The sequence below is a fragment of the Rosa chinensis genome, chromosome 6 (assembly GCF_002994745.2).
Source record: "Rosa chinensis cultivar Old Blush chromosome 6, RchiOBHm-V2, whole genome shotgun sequence".
In the NCBI taxonomy this organism is placed as follows: domain Eukaryota; kingdom Viridiplantae; phylum Streptophyta; class Magnoliopsida; order Rosales; family Rosaceae; genus Rosa; species Rosa chinensis.
Genome location: NC_037093.1, coordinates 54,295,317 through 54,312,318, shown reverse-complemented (window position 1 = coordinate 54,312,318; position 17,002 = coordinate 54,295,317). Strand labels below are relative to the sequence as shown.

Here is a 17,002-nt window from a genome sequence, read left to right as displayed (position 1 = left end):
CCATATGGTAATCCTTATGATGTTATAAGATTATGGTTTAGGGATCAACTTCTTCTTTTTTTTTTTTTTTTGAAAAGACATCAACTTCTTATTATAGTGTATTTTGGTTGAAACTGGAAAGCTTAAATATATAACAATTGAACCAGATTAGAGGTAGGTGAACTCCAACCCACAAACTCACAAAATATAATAGGAACCCAAAAAGGTGTTCTGGCAGTGTTTTAGACTTTCAGTCTGGGAAAAAATGTAACTGCTCATGATAACTGAACCCATTTTAGGCCAACAGAATAGTTGGGTAGGCAGGTCAAGGAAGACCAAACTATGGTTGAGGCAAGTGTACTTTATCCTAAATCCTAATTAATCTTTTAAGGATTTCATTTTATATTCACCTAAGTGACCCTGAAACTACCATACATCTGTCATGTTAAACAGTAACAAGCGTGACCCGTGGTCCACCATTGTACTGATACTGTCACAACTTAACCACCTATTAGGTGTTGGGTTTTAATTACAAAAAGTCTCGGTGCAATTGGGTGTGATCCACCCACTTATAAGTTATATTTTATTTGTCACTTTTCCAATGTGGGATCTTTTCTCTCCAACACGCCCCCTCATGTACAACCTTGCTACTAGGTCTGTACGTGAAATTAATTAACAATCCAATTCCCACATTGGAAATTAGGACACAAGTCTCATATACTTGGCCAATATAACAATCCAATGCCACATTTGACACTTGGTAACAATCCAATTAGAATATTTTAATGGCAATATAAGGAACCAAAATTCGGGCCCATGACAATTGGAGAGAGACTCGCTCTGATACCATGTTAAACAGCGACGAACGTGACCCATGATCCACCATTATACCGATACTGTCCCAACTTAACCACCTGTTTGATGTTGAGTTTTAATTACAAAAGACCTCGGTGCAATTGGGTGTGATCCACCCACTTATAAGTTATATTTTATTTGTCATTTTTCTAATGTAGGATCTTTCCTCTCCAACATGTCATGTGTCATGTGTGTCGAGAACAATTCACAGCACGACGATCGAGTTGATTCAAGAATACAAATGCGAAAGACAACAACCGGAAATAAAGGCTACAAGGTAGAACTTGGATGCTGAAATCCTCAGCTGAATTATAACAAAATTTCATTTTGTAATTGCAGTTTAAGAACATAGGCTAGGAACTTCACTCGCACAAATTTTGTTGATCCTTTTTATAAGCGAGCGAGTCTCCTTATTCAATTCAACATTGTCCTTCTTCATCCGTTCTTCAACCAAAAGTGGCATTGTACCAGCTTGAGCATAAGTTCGTAGAAGTGAATTATATGTCTCAGTACTCACATGACCAGCATTCCGAAGGAAAACCACTAGTTCCTCTGCCTCTTCAACACTGCCTTCTTCATTGAGCCGGCCAAATACTTCTGCAATCAATCTTTGGTCAGGATCCCATTTTTTCACACTACCAACTGCTCTCTTAAAATACTCTAGCACTTTTTTCGTATGCTTTTGTTTCAAATAGCCCCACGTAAGAAGCTCCCAAGTACTGTAACAGGGGGTGATGCTATTTTGCACCATACGACTACAGAAGGTTTCAGCCACATCCATTTGGTTTCTGTTGATGTAAGCTGCAAGAATTATATTCGAGACCCTAGGATCATGAGTCCCAGAAACAGACTCCCACTCAGTATAGAGTTTCTCAGCTTCTTCAATCTCCTTGAGTTTCACAAGCGAAGCTATCATACATGTATACTCAGCATCATTCATTTTGGGGAAACATGATTTTAGTTTCTTCCAAACTCGCTGAACACCAGCCTTGTCCCCAATGTTTGCATGCAGGCTGAGGAGAGATGAATATGCGACTCGATGCTTCCGAGATGCCATATTCTCCATCTCCTTCAAGGTAGCTGCTGCTTTTTCAATGAGTGAACTTTTGATGTACAAGTTTGTTAGCGTGCTAAATGTCACCCAGTCCGGATTTACCTTTGCCTTCTTCAATTCAAGAAACACTCTTTCTGCACTATCAACATTATTTTGCGAAGCACAAACTGTTAACCATAGATTGTAAGTGACAACATCCGGTTTAGTATGAACCTTCATCTCCCCAATTACTTCTGGAATCTTGTCTAATTGCCCATCGGACACATACAAAGACAGCATGTGGTTGTAAGGAAGGGGATTCTTCACGAAACCACACTCTTTCATCTTCTCCACCAGAGCTTCCGCTTTGGCAGCCTCTTTATTCTGGACATATGTATGCAGAAGAGCTGAACAGGTCGTGCCGTCTCTCATCTGCTCAGGGAGATCCTCGAAAAACTTCTCTGCGCTATTCATACCACGAACCTTTGCAATCAAATCCAACTGAACAGCATAATCACCTGCCAGTAGCTTGACATCTTTCTGTAAAGTCATCCATTCGCATATCTACACAAACCATGTCACATTAATACAAGGCCAATCGTAAATGAAATCAATTTTCTGAAAAGCTAAATAGGTCATGGATAGACACAACAGAATCTACAAATTTATCTACCATGATCAACACTATCATCAGCCATTTTCTCAAACTACCACATCCCACCCCTATTTCATATATAAAGTCAAACTACTTGGTCAAACCCTAAACCCAAAAATTCATCAATCCTAAAACCTCCCCTCACTTCCCAGAGCTAAACAAAGCAATCATATACAAGCAAAAGATTAAAACTTGGAACATTCAATGAGCAAAAACCAAATAAATTACTGAGAGCAACCGACCTCAAGAGCGTGCTTATAACGCCGGAGCTTACGAAGCTCCCGAACAATTCGATTAAGCTCATACTTCCGCACTGTGCCTCCTTCCTCTTTCCATTTCCCTATAGTAACCGCCGCGCTGCGTTTTGCATACACCAGGCCCAGAAGTCTCCTTCCCAGCGTGTCTCTTCCACCGCCCGATTCCTTCGTCGCTCCGGTGCTCGCCACCGCCGAGAAACGGCGGACGGCGGCGATGGAGCTTCGCAGGTTTCTTAGCAACATGTCATTATTCATACCCCAGTGCCCCTCTCCCCCTGAAGTAGTCCAGCTAATTTGGGCTTTTGTTACCAATGGGCCGGGTTCGGGTTTCTTTCCACGTGGCGTGGAGAAAAGAGCGAGTAGCGGAGTTTAAGTGACCTACTGTAAACGCAGCTTTCTCCCCACGCAAAAGACTAAAAACGGCAGCACAATCGCCGTCGTCAAAATCTGATTCGCAGGCTTTCCATATAAAACTCTCCGTCTCTCTCACCCAATAGGCGATTTTTTTCCCTTCTTTTCTGTTACCCTAACAACCACAACCAAAAATATGTCAGTACAACCTACCTACAGCGGAAGACGCACCGGCGTCCGGGTAGTGGTCGCCGGCGACCGCGGCACCGGCAAGTCGAGCTTGATCGTTGCACTGGCCACGGAAACCTTCGCCGATAACCTACCTCCGGTGCTTCCTCCCACCACCCTCCCCGCCGATTTGTATCCCGATGGTATTCCCGTCACCGTCATCGACACCTCATCCAGGTTAGTTCTTCTTCATCGATTTCTGATGTAAATCCCTATGCAACTGTAAACGGAGCTCCGTTTGATTTTGTGGATGTGTGAATTGTTAGCATGGAGAGTAGTATGAAGCGCAGCGAAGAACTGAAGCGAGCTGATGCAGTGATGCTGACGTACGCCTGTGATCAGCCAATGACGCTTAGCCGTATCTCCAGTTACTGGCTCCCTGAGCTTCGTCGGTTGGAGGTATTGCTTTGTAAATTTGAAGTGTTTTGCTTAGCTGATACCTAATTGGTGTGGTTAGGTTTGTAGTTAACGTGATTCAAAATGGTTTAGGTGAATGTACCAGTAATTTTGGTTGGATGCAAGTTAGATTTGAGGGACGAGCATGATCCGATGAACATGGAGGCGGTGATGACACCAATCATGCAGCGGTATAGGGAAATCGAGACTTGCATCGAGTGTTCTGCTGCTACTTTTCTGCAGGTATAGTCAGATGCATGGGCTATTATGTTATATTCAGATTTTGTGCAAGAGCTTGAAGATTGAAGAACAATTTGCTTGTGTTTAGGTTCCGGATGCATTCTATTATGCTCAGAAGGCAGTTCTTCATCCAACATTGCCTTTGTTTGATCAAGAAACACAGTCTCTGCAACCCCGTTGTGTTAGTGCTTTGAGAAGGATATTTACTCTTTGCGATCATGACATGGATGGTGCCCTCAATGATCAAGAGCTGAATGGATTCCAGGTTTCTTTTTCTCCATTGTGAAGAGGGTTTTGTAGGTGTTTTTTTAATCCTGTGTTTAGAGGTTTGATCATTTTTGTAACTGTGGCAAACAGGTTAAGTGTTTTAATGCTCCACTACAACCTGAAGAGATTATAGGAGTTCAAAGGGTTGTACAGGAGAAATTACCAGAAGGAGTCAACGAGAATGGTCTTACCCTTGATGGTTTCCTTTTTCTCCATGCCCTTTTCATTGAGAAAGGGCGTCTTGAGACAACTTGGGCTGTCATGAGAAAATTTGGATATGAAGATGATTTAAAACTCAGGGATGATTTTCTCACACTTCCTTTCAAGGCGGCTCCGGATCAGGTATTGCTCAGTTTTTTTCTATCACAAGTAGTTTAGCATTGTAATACTTAACTCTGTTTTTGACTGCCAGTTCTATTACCAAATACTTAACTCTTACATGTCATATATTAGAGTGTGGAGCTAACAACTGAAGCTTTGGAATTCCTGAGGGGGATATTCAGATTACATGACACTGATAATGTATGCTCTAATATCTTATCTCAACCAAACTTTTATGCCTTTATTATGCAATTTATATTCAGTCTTTGTTTATGGATCTAATGAATATGCTGTGACAACACTAGGATGGAGCTGTACGACCTACTGAGCTTGATATGCTATTTGCTACTGCTCCAGAAAGGTAAATTCATTAATTACACTTAGTTTGATGTGTTATACATTGTGTTGGATTTCATAGGTAGTTCTGTTGTCTTCCAGACCCCCGGAAAAAATTCAATGAATGTTTACCAGCATATAATGCCAGCTTGTGCTAGATGATAATGGATAATTGGTAGAGGGCTCATATGTACATTTCCTGTTTAATGAGCATTAAGATTTACCCTCAAATACAGCCAATCTCTTGATTGTTCAAATGGCATCCTGGCATATCAGCGTTATGAGCTGTTATGTGTAACATGGAGCCCTCTCTAATCCAATCTTTTGATTTTCGTAACAAAAAAGAAACGACATCATGATGATATAAGTTTGAAAACGCGGAGTTTGTATAGCCAGGACATTTCAGTGAGAATATTACACAGATAACAGTCTCTGTCTCTGTCTTTTCTCTGATACAGTAGAATATATCATAAGTTATGATTCTGAGAGTGTCCTGAGCTAGATGTTATGATTCTTCACATACATTTCATTAGCATTCTGTCCATGATATTTTCTATTCTGAATAAGGTTCTTAGCATTATTTTCATATCTGAATTTTCAGTCCTTGGAGTGAGATTCCTTATCTGGATGCTGCAGAGAGAACAGCATTGGGTGATTTAACACTCAATGGATTTCTATCCGAGGTGTGTATGCTCATCACTTTCCAAACAAATTTTGTTGATCTCCTCTCTCATTTCTACCATGTTGAGGAGTAGTTGCTCATATTCGTTTTCAGTATTCCACTTTATCCATTTTGGGTGACATGCGACTAACCGTAACTATGGATGGTGGGTGGTGCAGTGGGCCCTTATGACACTAATAGATCCAAAGAAAAGTATGGCTAATTTGATATACATTGGATACCGCGGCGATCCTGCTTCTGCCCTCCATCTTACTAGAAGAAGAAAAGTTGATCGTAAAAAGCAAAAGACTGAAAGAAATGTTTTCAATTGCTTTGTCTTTGGTCCTAAAAATGCAGGAAAGTCTGCTATTATCAATTCATTCATAGAAAGGTATTGATCTCCAAATTACTGTAAATATTCTAGTTAATAATGTATCTTCCATCTTTCTCAACTGTTTGCGAAACACAAATTTCTGTCGGGTATAACCTCCCTTAACTCCCAAGTAACTGGTATAAAGTACCCGCATAATTGAAATCTTCTTCATCCATAACTCCCCATTGGAAAAAACAAAGACAGAAAAAACAATTTATTTTTCATTAGTTATTTATTGGTACTCTTGGTGGCCTATAGTCCTGAAGGCATACTACCACGGCTAGAGCTAATTCTTATAAGCTTGTGAGTCAGTGACTTTATATTATCTTATTACTTTATTGTTGCCATTTTCAACTTCAGGCCTTTCTCAAAGAGTGGCACTACCACAACTGGTGAGCGTTGGGCAGTGAATGCTGTTGACGAGATTGGGGTAAGTGTCATCAGTATATACATATTAAATGTTTCTGTAAAGAACATAGCAAGTTCAGTAATTTAATCTAAATGTCAAAAACAAAATAAATAGCAAACATGACCGTCTATGTGCATTGACTGCTTTCTTAATTCCTGTCTTTATTTCTGTTAAAGGGGAATAAGAAGACTCTTGTATTGAGAGAGATACCAGAAGATGAAGTTAAAAAACTCTTGTCCAAAAAGAACTCTTTGGCAGCCTGTGATGTAGCTGTCTTTGTCTATGACAGGTAGTTGAATTTTCTTTTGTTTGATGAAATCGCTGTTATGTTTTCGTTTTGTGAGATCATTAATTATAATTGTCAAATGTCAACCATTTGGCATGCTATACCCTTAAATGTTTATAACTTTGAAAAAGGGTATCTTCTTGGTTTTCTTTGCTTTATATTAAGCTTATCAATACTTTTCTATCTGGCTTGTTTGAACTTAGATATGCTTGAAGAATTCCAAATTCTGTTGGTGTCTGATAATATCATGTTCTGACGTTTTTCTTTCACATTCCAGTTCAGATGAACGTTCATGGAAAAGATCAAAAGAACTCCTTGCAGAGGTTGCTAGGAAAGGAGATGAAAGTGAAGACTATCTTGTACCTTGTCTCCTTATTGCTGCCAAGGATGATCTGGATCCATATCCAATGGCAGTGCGAGATTCTCTTGGGGTATACAAATTTCATTGTTTATCTATCATTGTTACACATAGTTGCTCATATTCGTCGATGAATAGTCACATACTCCACAAATTTGCAATTTTATTTTCTAGTATTTATTCGAGAGAGTTTTAGCTGATAATTTATGTTTTTCGCTCTTTTGTTCAGATTAGTCAAGAATTAGGCATAGAGGCACCTATCCGTGTGAGCATGAAGCAGAGCAATTTGAATAATGTATTTGGTAGAATTGTACATGCAGCTAAGCACCCTCATTTGAGCATTCCTGAAACCGAGACTAGGAAGAACCGCAAGAAGTACCGCCAGCTTTTCAATCGATCTCTTACCTTTGTCTCAGGTGTGTTGTACTCGCCCTCTGTCCTTCAAGGTTGAGGTCACGCGTCACTTCCAAGTTAATATTGCACTAGTTTATGTGCATGCTCTTTACTATATATCTGTCATCAAAATACAGTTGGGACTGCTGCTGCTGTAGTTGGACTTGTAGCCTACCGTGCCTATGCAGCAAGGAAAAGCGCTTCTGCTTAGGTGCAAGACTTGACCCTCAAATCAATTGATGTTGCTGTCTGTTGCAGTAGTTTCTTAAAATTATGGTTAGCTCTGTGTAGCTCAACCCAAGATTTTCTGATAGTCCTAGTGGGTATTCTCAGAACACACATGTATAGAAATGGCTGCAATATTTTTTTTTTCCTGAGGAACGATATTCTGCTAGTTTAAACTATAATTTCTTGTAATTTTAACAGTTGCACAAGGTTATCATCATTGTTTGCTTTTGAAGATGATTAGTTTTGCCTTACAAAGTGATTTGAGTTTTTGCAGACCTAAGTTTGATTTGATGTGGAGAAGCTGGGCATTTATTAGAATTTAGTTCGACCGATCATCTCATTATTCTAGTTTTGGCTATTTTAGGCTATGTGCTGGTTTGTATTGGTATCCGACTGGTGAACACTACCCTTTATCTAAGGCCGTCTCCAGTAAGGGAGGGCTCAGTTCTAAATTTTAACCTTCCAAATAATATATTTTGTTAAATAATCTCTAACAATCAAGGGTTAAATTTTTTGCCCTTCAAATATTTTGTTATTTAAATTATGTTTATTAATATTAATTATAATTGTATTCATATTCTAAGTACAATTAATTTTGGGACCAAAACAATTTTTTTCAACAAATAGGTTTTGTTGTAAAATTATAAGATAAAAATATTAAACAATTTTTTTAGGTAACAGTTTTTGACAAAAAAAAATTACAACGGTTAAGAACAATACCAGTCATAATTTTTGATCAAATGATTTCATTCATACGGAAGTGTTACAAGTGGTATGAACGATACAAACAGGAGCCACAATTGACCCACTAATAACGTCAGACCAACATGTCAGAACAAGGACTTCCGAAATGAGCTAAACCTCCGGTACACCATGAGGCTGGAACGATGATCACACAGACCAAGATGACTCAAAAACCGACAAAACTGCCAACAACATTGGTACGGGCCGTCGGCATACCAACCGGGTAGTGACTCTGAACCCAAGAAGGATTAACATACCAGTCATAATTAGTGAACCTTAATTGTCTCTAATTATACTTATGCGATTAGCATAAATTTTTAGCCTTCAAATTGTGCAACACATGCACGTGGCATTCTCTGGTGGAGGGAAAGCAGAGAATGTCACCATACCCTAAAATTAGCCTTGAAGCCCTCTTGTGGGTCCTTATTGGAGTTGAAATTAGGACCAAATTATAAATTATTAGAATTAGCCCTATAGCCTAGAGAATAGAGATGTGGCTTAAGTTTGGAACTTTGAGCTATTTCCGCTACTGTTGTTTCTTTTCCTGAAGTGGAGGGAGACCACAAGCAATTGTGGAAACTGTGGTGGGGGACTCGATAGCGCTGAGGGATTTCGCCTGATGCTTGGAAAGTTGTGTGCTTGTTGGGTGATCCCACTTGAGAGTGATCACTAAGCCTATTCTTTGGCTGGAGGCGATAATTTCGAATCAATTACTGTGCTGAATGTATTGAGAGTGTCGGCATTGACACGAGGTCTCTCATATTGTCTTTATAATTTGTTGGTCATAGCTGTGTGGTGATGTAATTTGGGCAACAAGTTTTGTCTGGCTCAATGTTGGCGCCCGTCGACCTGATGGACTTGAATCTGTCATATGGAATTCCAGTTCTGTTGGTGGCTATTTGGCTCATTAATTACTATGTTTGATCAAGCAAGGGAGTACTGACTTTTGATTTTGTCCAGGGATCTCCCTGTGCTTCACTTCAGGTTCCACCCTTAAAATGTCCGTGTTCATCTTAATTTCTGTTTACGGTTTACCTTTGTGTATTGGTTCGTCAAAGTTACAATTGTCTTCTGATCCAAAGAGAAAAAAAAAAAAACAATAAATAAAATACCGCGTCTTTTTCTTGAAGCATCCCTTTAGGCCTGTTCGTTTCAACATGTACAGATAGGAAGCTATCAATTTATGAATAATTCAACCAAATAAAATGTCGATGAAGTCAGTTGATCATGGAACTCAACTAGATATTGTAACTTTATACCTCATTCAATATAATATTATAAAGAATCAGTAAATTATTATTTTTTAAATGTTTTTTGTTATCAACAAAAAGTAAATTAAACAAAAAATAAACAACCCCATATTTGTATAGCAATTAGTATAGAAATTGCTTCTATAATTCTTTTTAAGTCTAATTTAAAAATTCAAAGGAAAAAAAACATTAGCAAGCGCATAAGGCATGTCAAGATGGTAGTACCGTATAATATAGGAAGGTTATGCAAATTTGTGAGGTGTCAGTATATAATGACATGGATATGCCACATGAGATTCAGGGCAAAATTTTTGATCTTACTCAGGCAGCCTTACTCTTCAAGGTTAGTACCTACTATTCTATGAAATAACTCGCTATTTCTTCTCCACAGTGTCACGACTATTGATAGGTCAAATTTTCAATTGTTCCAAAAAAAGTAAAACTAAAAGAGGGAAGCTGATTTGAAAGGATCGGATTGCGGAAGATCGATTAAGATCACCTTGGTCAAGAAGGAGCTAAACAAGATCTTCTTTCACTGATTTTCTTCACTCCCAAGAAGCACCTCTCATGGCCAAGTCTCTATCCCTCTGTCTCTGCCTGACGTGAAGGAGCAATTTTATTCCATCACACAAAGATCTCCAGTCGATCGCCTTTATCTGTTTCATGCTTATGACTTTGTTTTCTTCACGCACACCTGCAGGACTATTTACAGCAGCGTAGTCAAAAATCTTAATCAAGAAGATTAGAAGACTTCATTAATTGGATACCGGAGAACGTAAGCCTAAATATATATAGACATAAATGGAAGAAAACAATCAATCATTGATTAGGAAAATACATTAAAAAAAATAAGAGATTGTGGGAGACTTACTGTCTAGGAATTTTGTCCAAATTGATAATTATAATATTTAAAACAAACTTTTTCTCTATCTTGTCAAAAGGGTTAAATATGAGATTAAGGAAAAAGTCACAAACAATACTCCAATTTAAAGTCATTCCACACTTTGGTACCTCATCTTCTAAATATGTCACTTTGGTACCTCAACTTATTATTTACGCATAAGATTCATACAAGCCGTTAATAACACCGTTAATTCAAGTGCTATGTAGCTTTTTGCTATGGGTATTTTCGTCAATTTATGCTTTCCCACCAAAAATTCCATGGGAGAGGATCTGAAATTCCTTTCTTTTTGCTGAAAATAAATCTGTCATCAAGGAAAATATTATATTTGATGGAAGATCAATTTAAATTATTGTATTGAAAATTTTGACTTACTGTTATGATTCCAGGAAACATAATAATTAAAATGAGAAGAGGTGAGAGATTTATCATTTTCAGCCTGCTAATTCACAAATAGAGTGTGATCTGGATAACATTAGATTGTCTGCTAGTTTTATTAATTGTTGATTCTATATCATCTTATTTTAGCTCTTCAAATGTAATTTGTTGGGTAGATACTAGTTTTCTTTCAAGTTTAGGGTTTGAGTCTTTTCCCTTTTAATTGAAGAACTCTTCAGACAAAGAAGGAAAAATGCTTGTTCAATTTATTATGCATAATCAATTTCAATACCAATCATAGCAAATTGTCTCTAGTAGAGTTGTAGAAATTGCTTGAAACTTTTAGTATTTATGGTTGTTGTAGTTAGTTGCTTACTCTTTAAACATAGATCCATGGTTATTTGATTGCTTGAAACTTTTAGTAGTTATGGTTGTTGTAGTTGTTTGCTTACTCTTTAAACATAGATCCATGGTTATTTGGTTTCATCGGCAATGAAGAAAGATGTAACAAGTGTTTTTGTTATGTTTTTGTTTTTTAATAAAAATATATATGAATTAACGGAGTGAGTTTTTGTTAAATGGCAAATACCATGAGATTTTTGGTGGGAAAATATAAATTGACTAAAATATCAATGACAGAAAGCTACATGACACTTGAGTTAACGGTGTTATTAACGGTGTGTATGAATCTTATGCATGAATAATAAGTTGAGGTACCAAAGTGATATATTTAGAAGATGAGGTACCAAAATGTAGAATGAGTGAATGACTTTAAGTTTGTATATTGTTTGTGATCTTTTCCCATGAGATTATAGTATAATATATGTATGTCAGTACCACATGTATTAACCAATCATAGCTTAGTATCAAAAATTGAGAAGGTTCGGTTAACCCTTCTCTCCCTACTGTAGCTACGCCATTGACTACCTATATATTTCTATCTACCTACCTAAGATCTCCCTGTCTCCACATTATTCCGTCGAGAAAGAAAGAAACAAACAGATCTATTCACAGACTTAAGATTTTCCATTATAGACTTCTTACTTTCTTTGGCTCATGTTTAAAAAATATCTGCGTGTGAGGAATGTGGACTTCCTCAACATGAACATACGTGTACGTTGCATGAACGGTGAAAAGTCCCAGATTATTGTCCACTCAAGGACGGCTAGCTAGGATTTCCCACTATCCATCGGTTAGGGTTTCTAGCTGGTTAGGGTTTTGGGGGGGGGAGGGGTGGGGGCAGCCACTCAGAGACCGATACATGTAGTTAAAAGTGACGCCTCTGGTTTATTTTCGGGTCGAGAAATGAATAATTGGGAGGAGACAGAGAATCTAATGATACCCAAGAGCAGAGAGAATCTAAGATATCCAGAATCCGAAATGCGTATCGTGGGTCCTCTCCTTATTGGATCCTCTGCTCCGAATCATATTTTCCCAACATCATTTGCCATTTTGCCAACCATTAACAAACCACTTGCTCGATCGGCTTCGCAACCCTCGTGGATATGAAATACTTGAAAATTTATAGGAGAAAGGTAGCTAGCTAGTTAAATCAACATCTCAAAAGTATAATACATCAAGGGTGACTAACTAACTGAGCACTAGCGGATTAACACCTAATATTGCTTTTACCAGAGATGAAATGCATGTTCTTTTCCATCAATTAAGGATAGTAGGCTACCCTCACCACGACTAGTAACTTGCTATCTATGTGCTAAAACCGTTTTTCTTTTGTTTCTCCTTCAAGCATCATCCCTCATAATCACAAATAACCAAATAGTCGTTGAGTAGCTAAACTTTCTGCTATAAAGAAAACTTATAAGATAACAGAATTTTAACGATTCATATGAATTTAAGATAAGACGATAATCCAAACCTCTTAAAAAAAATATAAAAAAAAGATAAGGCAATAACTTTCTGTTTTTTTTTTTAGAAAGTAAGATCGAGTAATGGTAAATCATATTTAAACAAATGAAGCACGTTCATGCAGTGTAAAAACAAAATTTCGGCTTAATTAATTTGTGGAGTATAGCATTTCTACTCAATTGAAGGGTTGAAAGTTGTTTGCCCTTTTATGTACTTTTGATAATTGGAAATGGACATCGCTCTCCCTTCCCCCCACACACCCATCGCTCTTTCTCCCTTTTCTGTCTCTGGTCGTAAAATCCAATACCAAATCGCTGAGTATGCATGTAAATTAGAGCCTGGTGCATGGCGATAAGTCATAAAGATGTCTATAGAAACAAATGTTTTCTGTTTTTTATCACAACACCACCAACCAAAGAAAATATCAAATACCATCCATAAGCACCAAGGGGCTGGTGGCCTTGATTGGTTTGGTTCAAAGCCACAATGCACCTCTCCCTCTATATGTGGGCCCTACTCCCTAGACTACACTGCCGTAATATTTGGTTGTTACTTGTTCCTTAAAATTATTCGTAAATGTTTGAATTAATACTTTCCTTTTAATTTGTAGTTGTCTATAAAATTATCTGCTTCCATTTGAATTAATACTTTCCTTTTAATTATTTCGAATTTGACATCCTGCTTAATCATATAATGATATATAATACAATATGATACACAAATCATAATGACAACTGCAGATATAAAGACTTTGTTTGGACATGCAAGTTCTAATTTACGAATTTAACGACAGCTCACGTAATTAGCTACAGAATTCTTCTTCTTCTTCTTTTTTTTTCCTTAAGAGAAATAAGATTCTCAAGTGAGTTGAATAGAGTAGTTTGAATATTGATGAAGACATTTTTCTGCTCCTTCAATATGGTTACTTGTACTTATAATCCCTGTGATCGTGATCATGAGGCGCACTAATTTAGTTAGATGAATGCATTTTTTTTTTCCGTAATGGTCATATTAAATTATCCAAAGCACTAAAACCGTTGTACTAGTATCCTTTATATGGAAAATTCTAGTGTATATTAATGTATGCCATATATTATTATTTTTTTTGAATATTTTAGGTCGTTGGATATAATTAAAATGTGAGTATATCTAATGGTCTACGATTTTTTTTTTTTTGAATCAAACCCAAATCGGGTGCCAATATATTCATCACAAGTCAGAATAGGTCGTTACATACCCTTCCGCTGTCATTTATAGACAAACAAGAAGCTAGTGGTAGTACCCACAAGTGGTACGTACATATAGTCATACTCATTGTACATTCAAATGCGTAGAGATAGCGGATATCCTCCTTCGGTACTACTCCAGAGAAGTTAAAGAGACATAGATGCACATCGGTGCTTAGTTTCCTAATACAAGGAATTATTGTAATTTAGTCAAACTAAAAAACATATAGATGGGCTTAGGGCTAAAAACCCCAGCCTAAATTAGAGAGCCCAATAGGGCAGCTCCAAAGAGAAGAGCCCAACTTAAGGCCCAGCAAGAGGGTTGACCCAAGCCCAGACTACCAAGCCACTGCGCCTGCAGCCGCCACCCACGAGACCACGCCGGTGCAGCGCCACTCACGAGTCTGCCTCTCCACGAACCGCGCCGTCGAGCTCCGTCACATGCCAACATCGCTGACCTGCTTTTACCCGTTAACTTGTATAAACAAATTTTTTTTTAATGAAAAATTCGAAATTACATATCCACACAAAACCATATCTTTATTCTAAATAAACACTGTACTTCGACGTTGCCCTGGTCCTCTTTTCTTCTTCGTCTCTCTATGACCTAATTTCTTTCTTTTTCTCAGATTTCTATGTCAATTCATTTTACCCACAATCCCAAATTGAATTGCTCCGTAGGACCTCCACCACCATGTTGTTATTTCATCAATTTAAGGAATGGCTCATCAATCATGAATAGACATAATTCATCCTCTTGCTAGATACATGAGATCATTAAAATTTCATATGGATGTAACCAGTCCTTCAAAGAGAACAAAAACCAAAAACCTCTCTAACAAGCCATGGTTAAGTGGTTCCTCCTCATTATCATCCAATCAGTCGTAGTTTGTTATAGAGGATTAATTAAATAGACAATTAACAATTATGATATTGAAGCTTGGGGGGGGGGGGGGGGGGGGGAGGGAGTGGTTTGAAGAAGAACAGATGGAAGTGGAAGAAAGAAAGAAGAGGGATTGATCGAAGAAGTAGAATTGTTTTTTTTTTTTAAAGAATAAAAATTATTATTTTCTAAAACTTCAATTTATTAAAGTAAATGGGTAGTATCGGAAGATATATATATATATATATATATATATATATATATATATATATATATATATATATATATACAGATCCTATCCAGAGCGGAGCTCCGCTTTGAAATTAACTTGTGAAGTTCGAGTTTTTGGTCACTTTTCGGTAGCATATCCACATCTCGACCGTTCAATTTTTAGGTACTAGTGTATAAATCATCTCTGCAAATTTTCAGCCAAGTTGATGATTGTTAAGGTATCTAACTCGCTAAACAAATAGACGAACTGAATCTGTCAACCTGAACCGTACTAGCTTTAAGGCAGTTAACAATGCCTTAACGATCATCATTTTGGCTGAAAATTTGCAGAGATGATCTATACACTAGTACCTAAAAGCTGAACGGTCGAGATGTGGATGTGCGACCGAAAAGTGACCCAAAACTCGAACTTCACACGTTAATTTTCAAAGCGGAGCTCCGCTCTGGATAGGATCTGTATATATATATATAAGGGTGGTGCTATTTACACACTCATTTTCTCTATTCACACACCCCCTCTATTTTTCTATTACTTTAATTTAATTTTTTTATATAAAATAGTAAAATACGCTAACTATCCTCCTTTGTAATTATGTTTCTTTTCCTTTTTTCTATTTGGCAAGTCAATCATGAATCAAACATCATTATACAATAAATCAATTTTTTTCACCTATATAAATGAAGGAAAAATAATACGTTCATTAAGTGAAATGACCTGTATTATTAGACATTGTCTTTCCCAGGTAATTACGTTCATCAACTGAATCAAAATTGCAAAGTTTGTCCTCATACAAGTAGGAGGGGTATGAAGCATGCTTTTGAAAATGAAGAATCTAAACACAGAAGAGACAAACTTTGCAATTTAGATTCAGTTTTATTTTATATATTTTTTTATATTCTGGACGACAGTTTTTTCCCACCCCACCCCTGATGTCAGTGAAATTTGAACTCATGACATCCACGTTGTTAGTTAGGCTAGCTAACCAACAGGTCATGGCTCACCAACATTTGCAATTTAGATTCAGTTGGATGAACGTAATTACCTGGGAAACATATTCCTTGTCTAATAATACAGGTCATTCCACTTAATGAACGTATTATTTTCCCTTCATTTATCTATACTATTATTAAGAGAAGAGAGTTTATCAGCCAAAACAGAAAAATTTTACCAAAATATCCCTCAAATATTAAAAAACATTTGAATTGAAATATTTGAGAAAGACAAAATGGTCAATTTACAAATAAAAGAAAAACAAAATTTTAAAAAAAAAAAAAATCAAAAATCAAAAACAAAATATGTGCAGCAATTTTCTTCACATTCTGTGGAATAACTTCCCAAGTAATTATCCACACCCATGGGGTGTGTTTGGAGTCTAGTATAGGTGAAAAGAACTTATTTATTGTATAATGATGTTTGATTCATGATTGAATTGCCAAATAGAAAAAATAAAAAATAAAAAGAAACATAATCACAAGGGAGGGTAGTTAGGGTAATTTATATAAAAAAATTGAATTAAAGTAATAGAAAAATAGAAAGGGTGTGTGAATAGAGAAAATGAGTGTGTGAATAGCACCATCCTATATTGAAATGAAACACTTCACTATTATAAGTTTGAGAACCATTTTATTAATGAACAACTAATTGTGGTAAAACATGGTAATTTAGTTATTATAAGTGTTAATACTTCACTATTACAAGTTTTCAAGACCACTTTTTTTTTTTGAAAAGTGAATTCATTAAAACTTCTAACGATTACAATCGTTTAGAATGACATCCCGAAAAATTTTGGGAGCAGACATAAGCCACAGAAGGCTTGAAGCTAGAGCTAAGCTAGAACAAACCATAAGGTGTACTACACCAGCAGGAAGTTCATGTATAATAAAATACTGCTCTGAA

At 36.9% G+C, this 17,002-nt stretch overlaps 2 protein-coding genes across 2 annotated transcripts; one reads left to right on the top strand and one right to left on the bottom strand.

Annotated features, from left to right (window-relative positions):
• Nucleotides 1-1,093: 1,093 nt before the first annotated feature.
• LOC112170343 (pentatricopeptide repeat-containing protein At4g02820, mitochondrial) lies at nucleotides 1,094-3,149 on the bottom strand. The gene is made up of 2 exons (XM_024307604.2): nucleotides 2,765-3,149; nucleotides 1,094-2,431 (listed from the first exon to the last, which is right to left on the bottom strand). Exons 1-2 carry the CDS (start codon nucleotides 3,032-3,034, stop codon nucleotides 1,175-1,177), a joined length of 1,527 nt encoding a protein of 508 aa, XP_024163372.1. The 5' UTR covers nucleotides 3,035-3,149; the 3' UTR covers nucleotides 1,094-1,174.
• Nucleotides 3,150-3,177: 28 nt separating this feature from the next.
• On the top strand, nucleotides 3,178-7,881 carry LOC112170342 (mitochondrial Rho GTPase 2). Its single transcript, XM_024307602.2, has 14 exons — nucleotides 3,178-3,535; nucleotides 3,625-3,757; nucleotides 3,848-3,997; nucleotides 4,083-4,259; nucleotides 4,352-4,603; nucleotides 4,715-4,783; nucleotides 4,888-4,943; nucleotides 5,520-5,601; nucleotides 5,759-5,970; nucleotides 6,313-6,382; nucleotides 6,538-6,650; nucleotides 6,925-7,078; nucleotides 7,235-7,421; nucleotides 7,536-7,881. The coding sequence occupies exons 1-14, from the start codon at nucleotides 3,327-3,329 to the stop codon at nucleotides 7,607-7,609; spliced, it is 1,938 nt and encodes a 645-aa protein (XP_024163370.1). The 5' UTR covers nucleotides 3,178-3,326; the 3' UTR covers nucleotides 7,610-7,881.
• The last annotated feature ends 9,121 nt before the right edge of the window (nucleotides 7,882-17,002 follow it).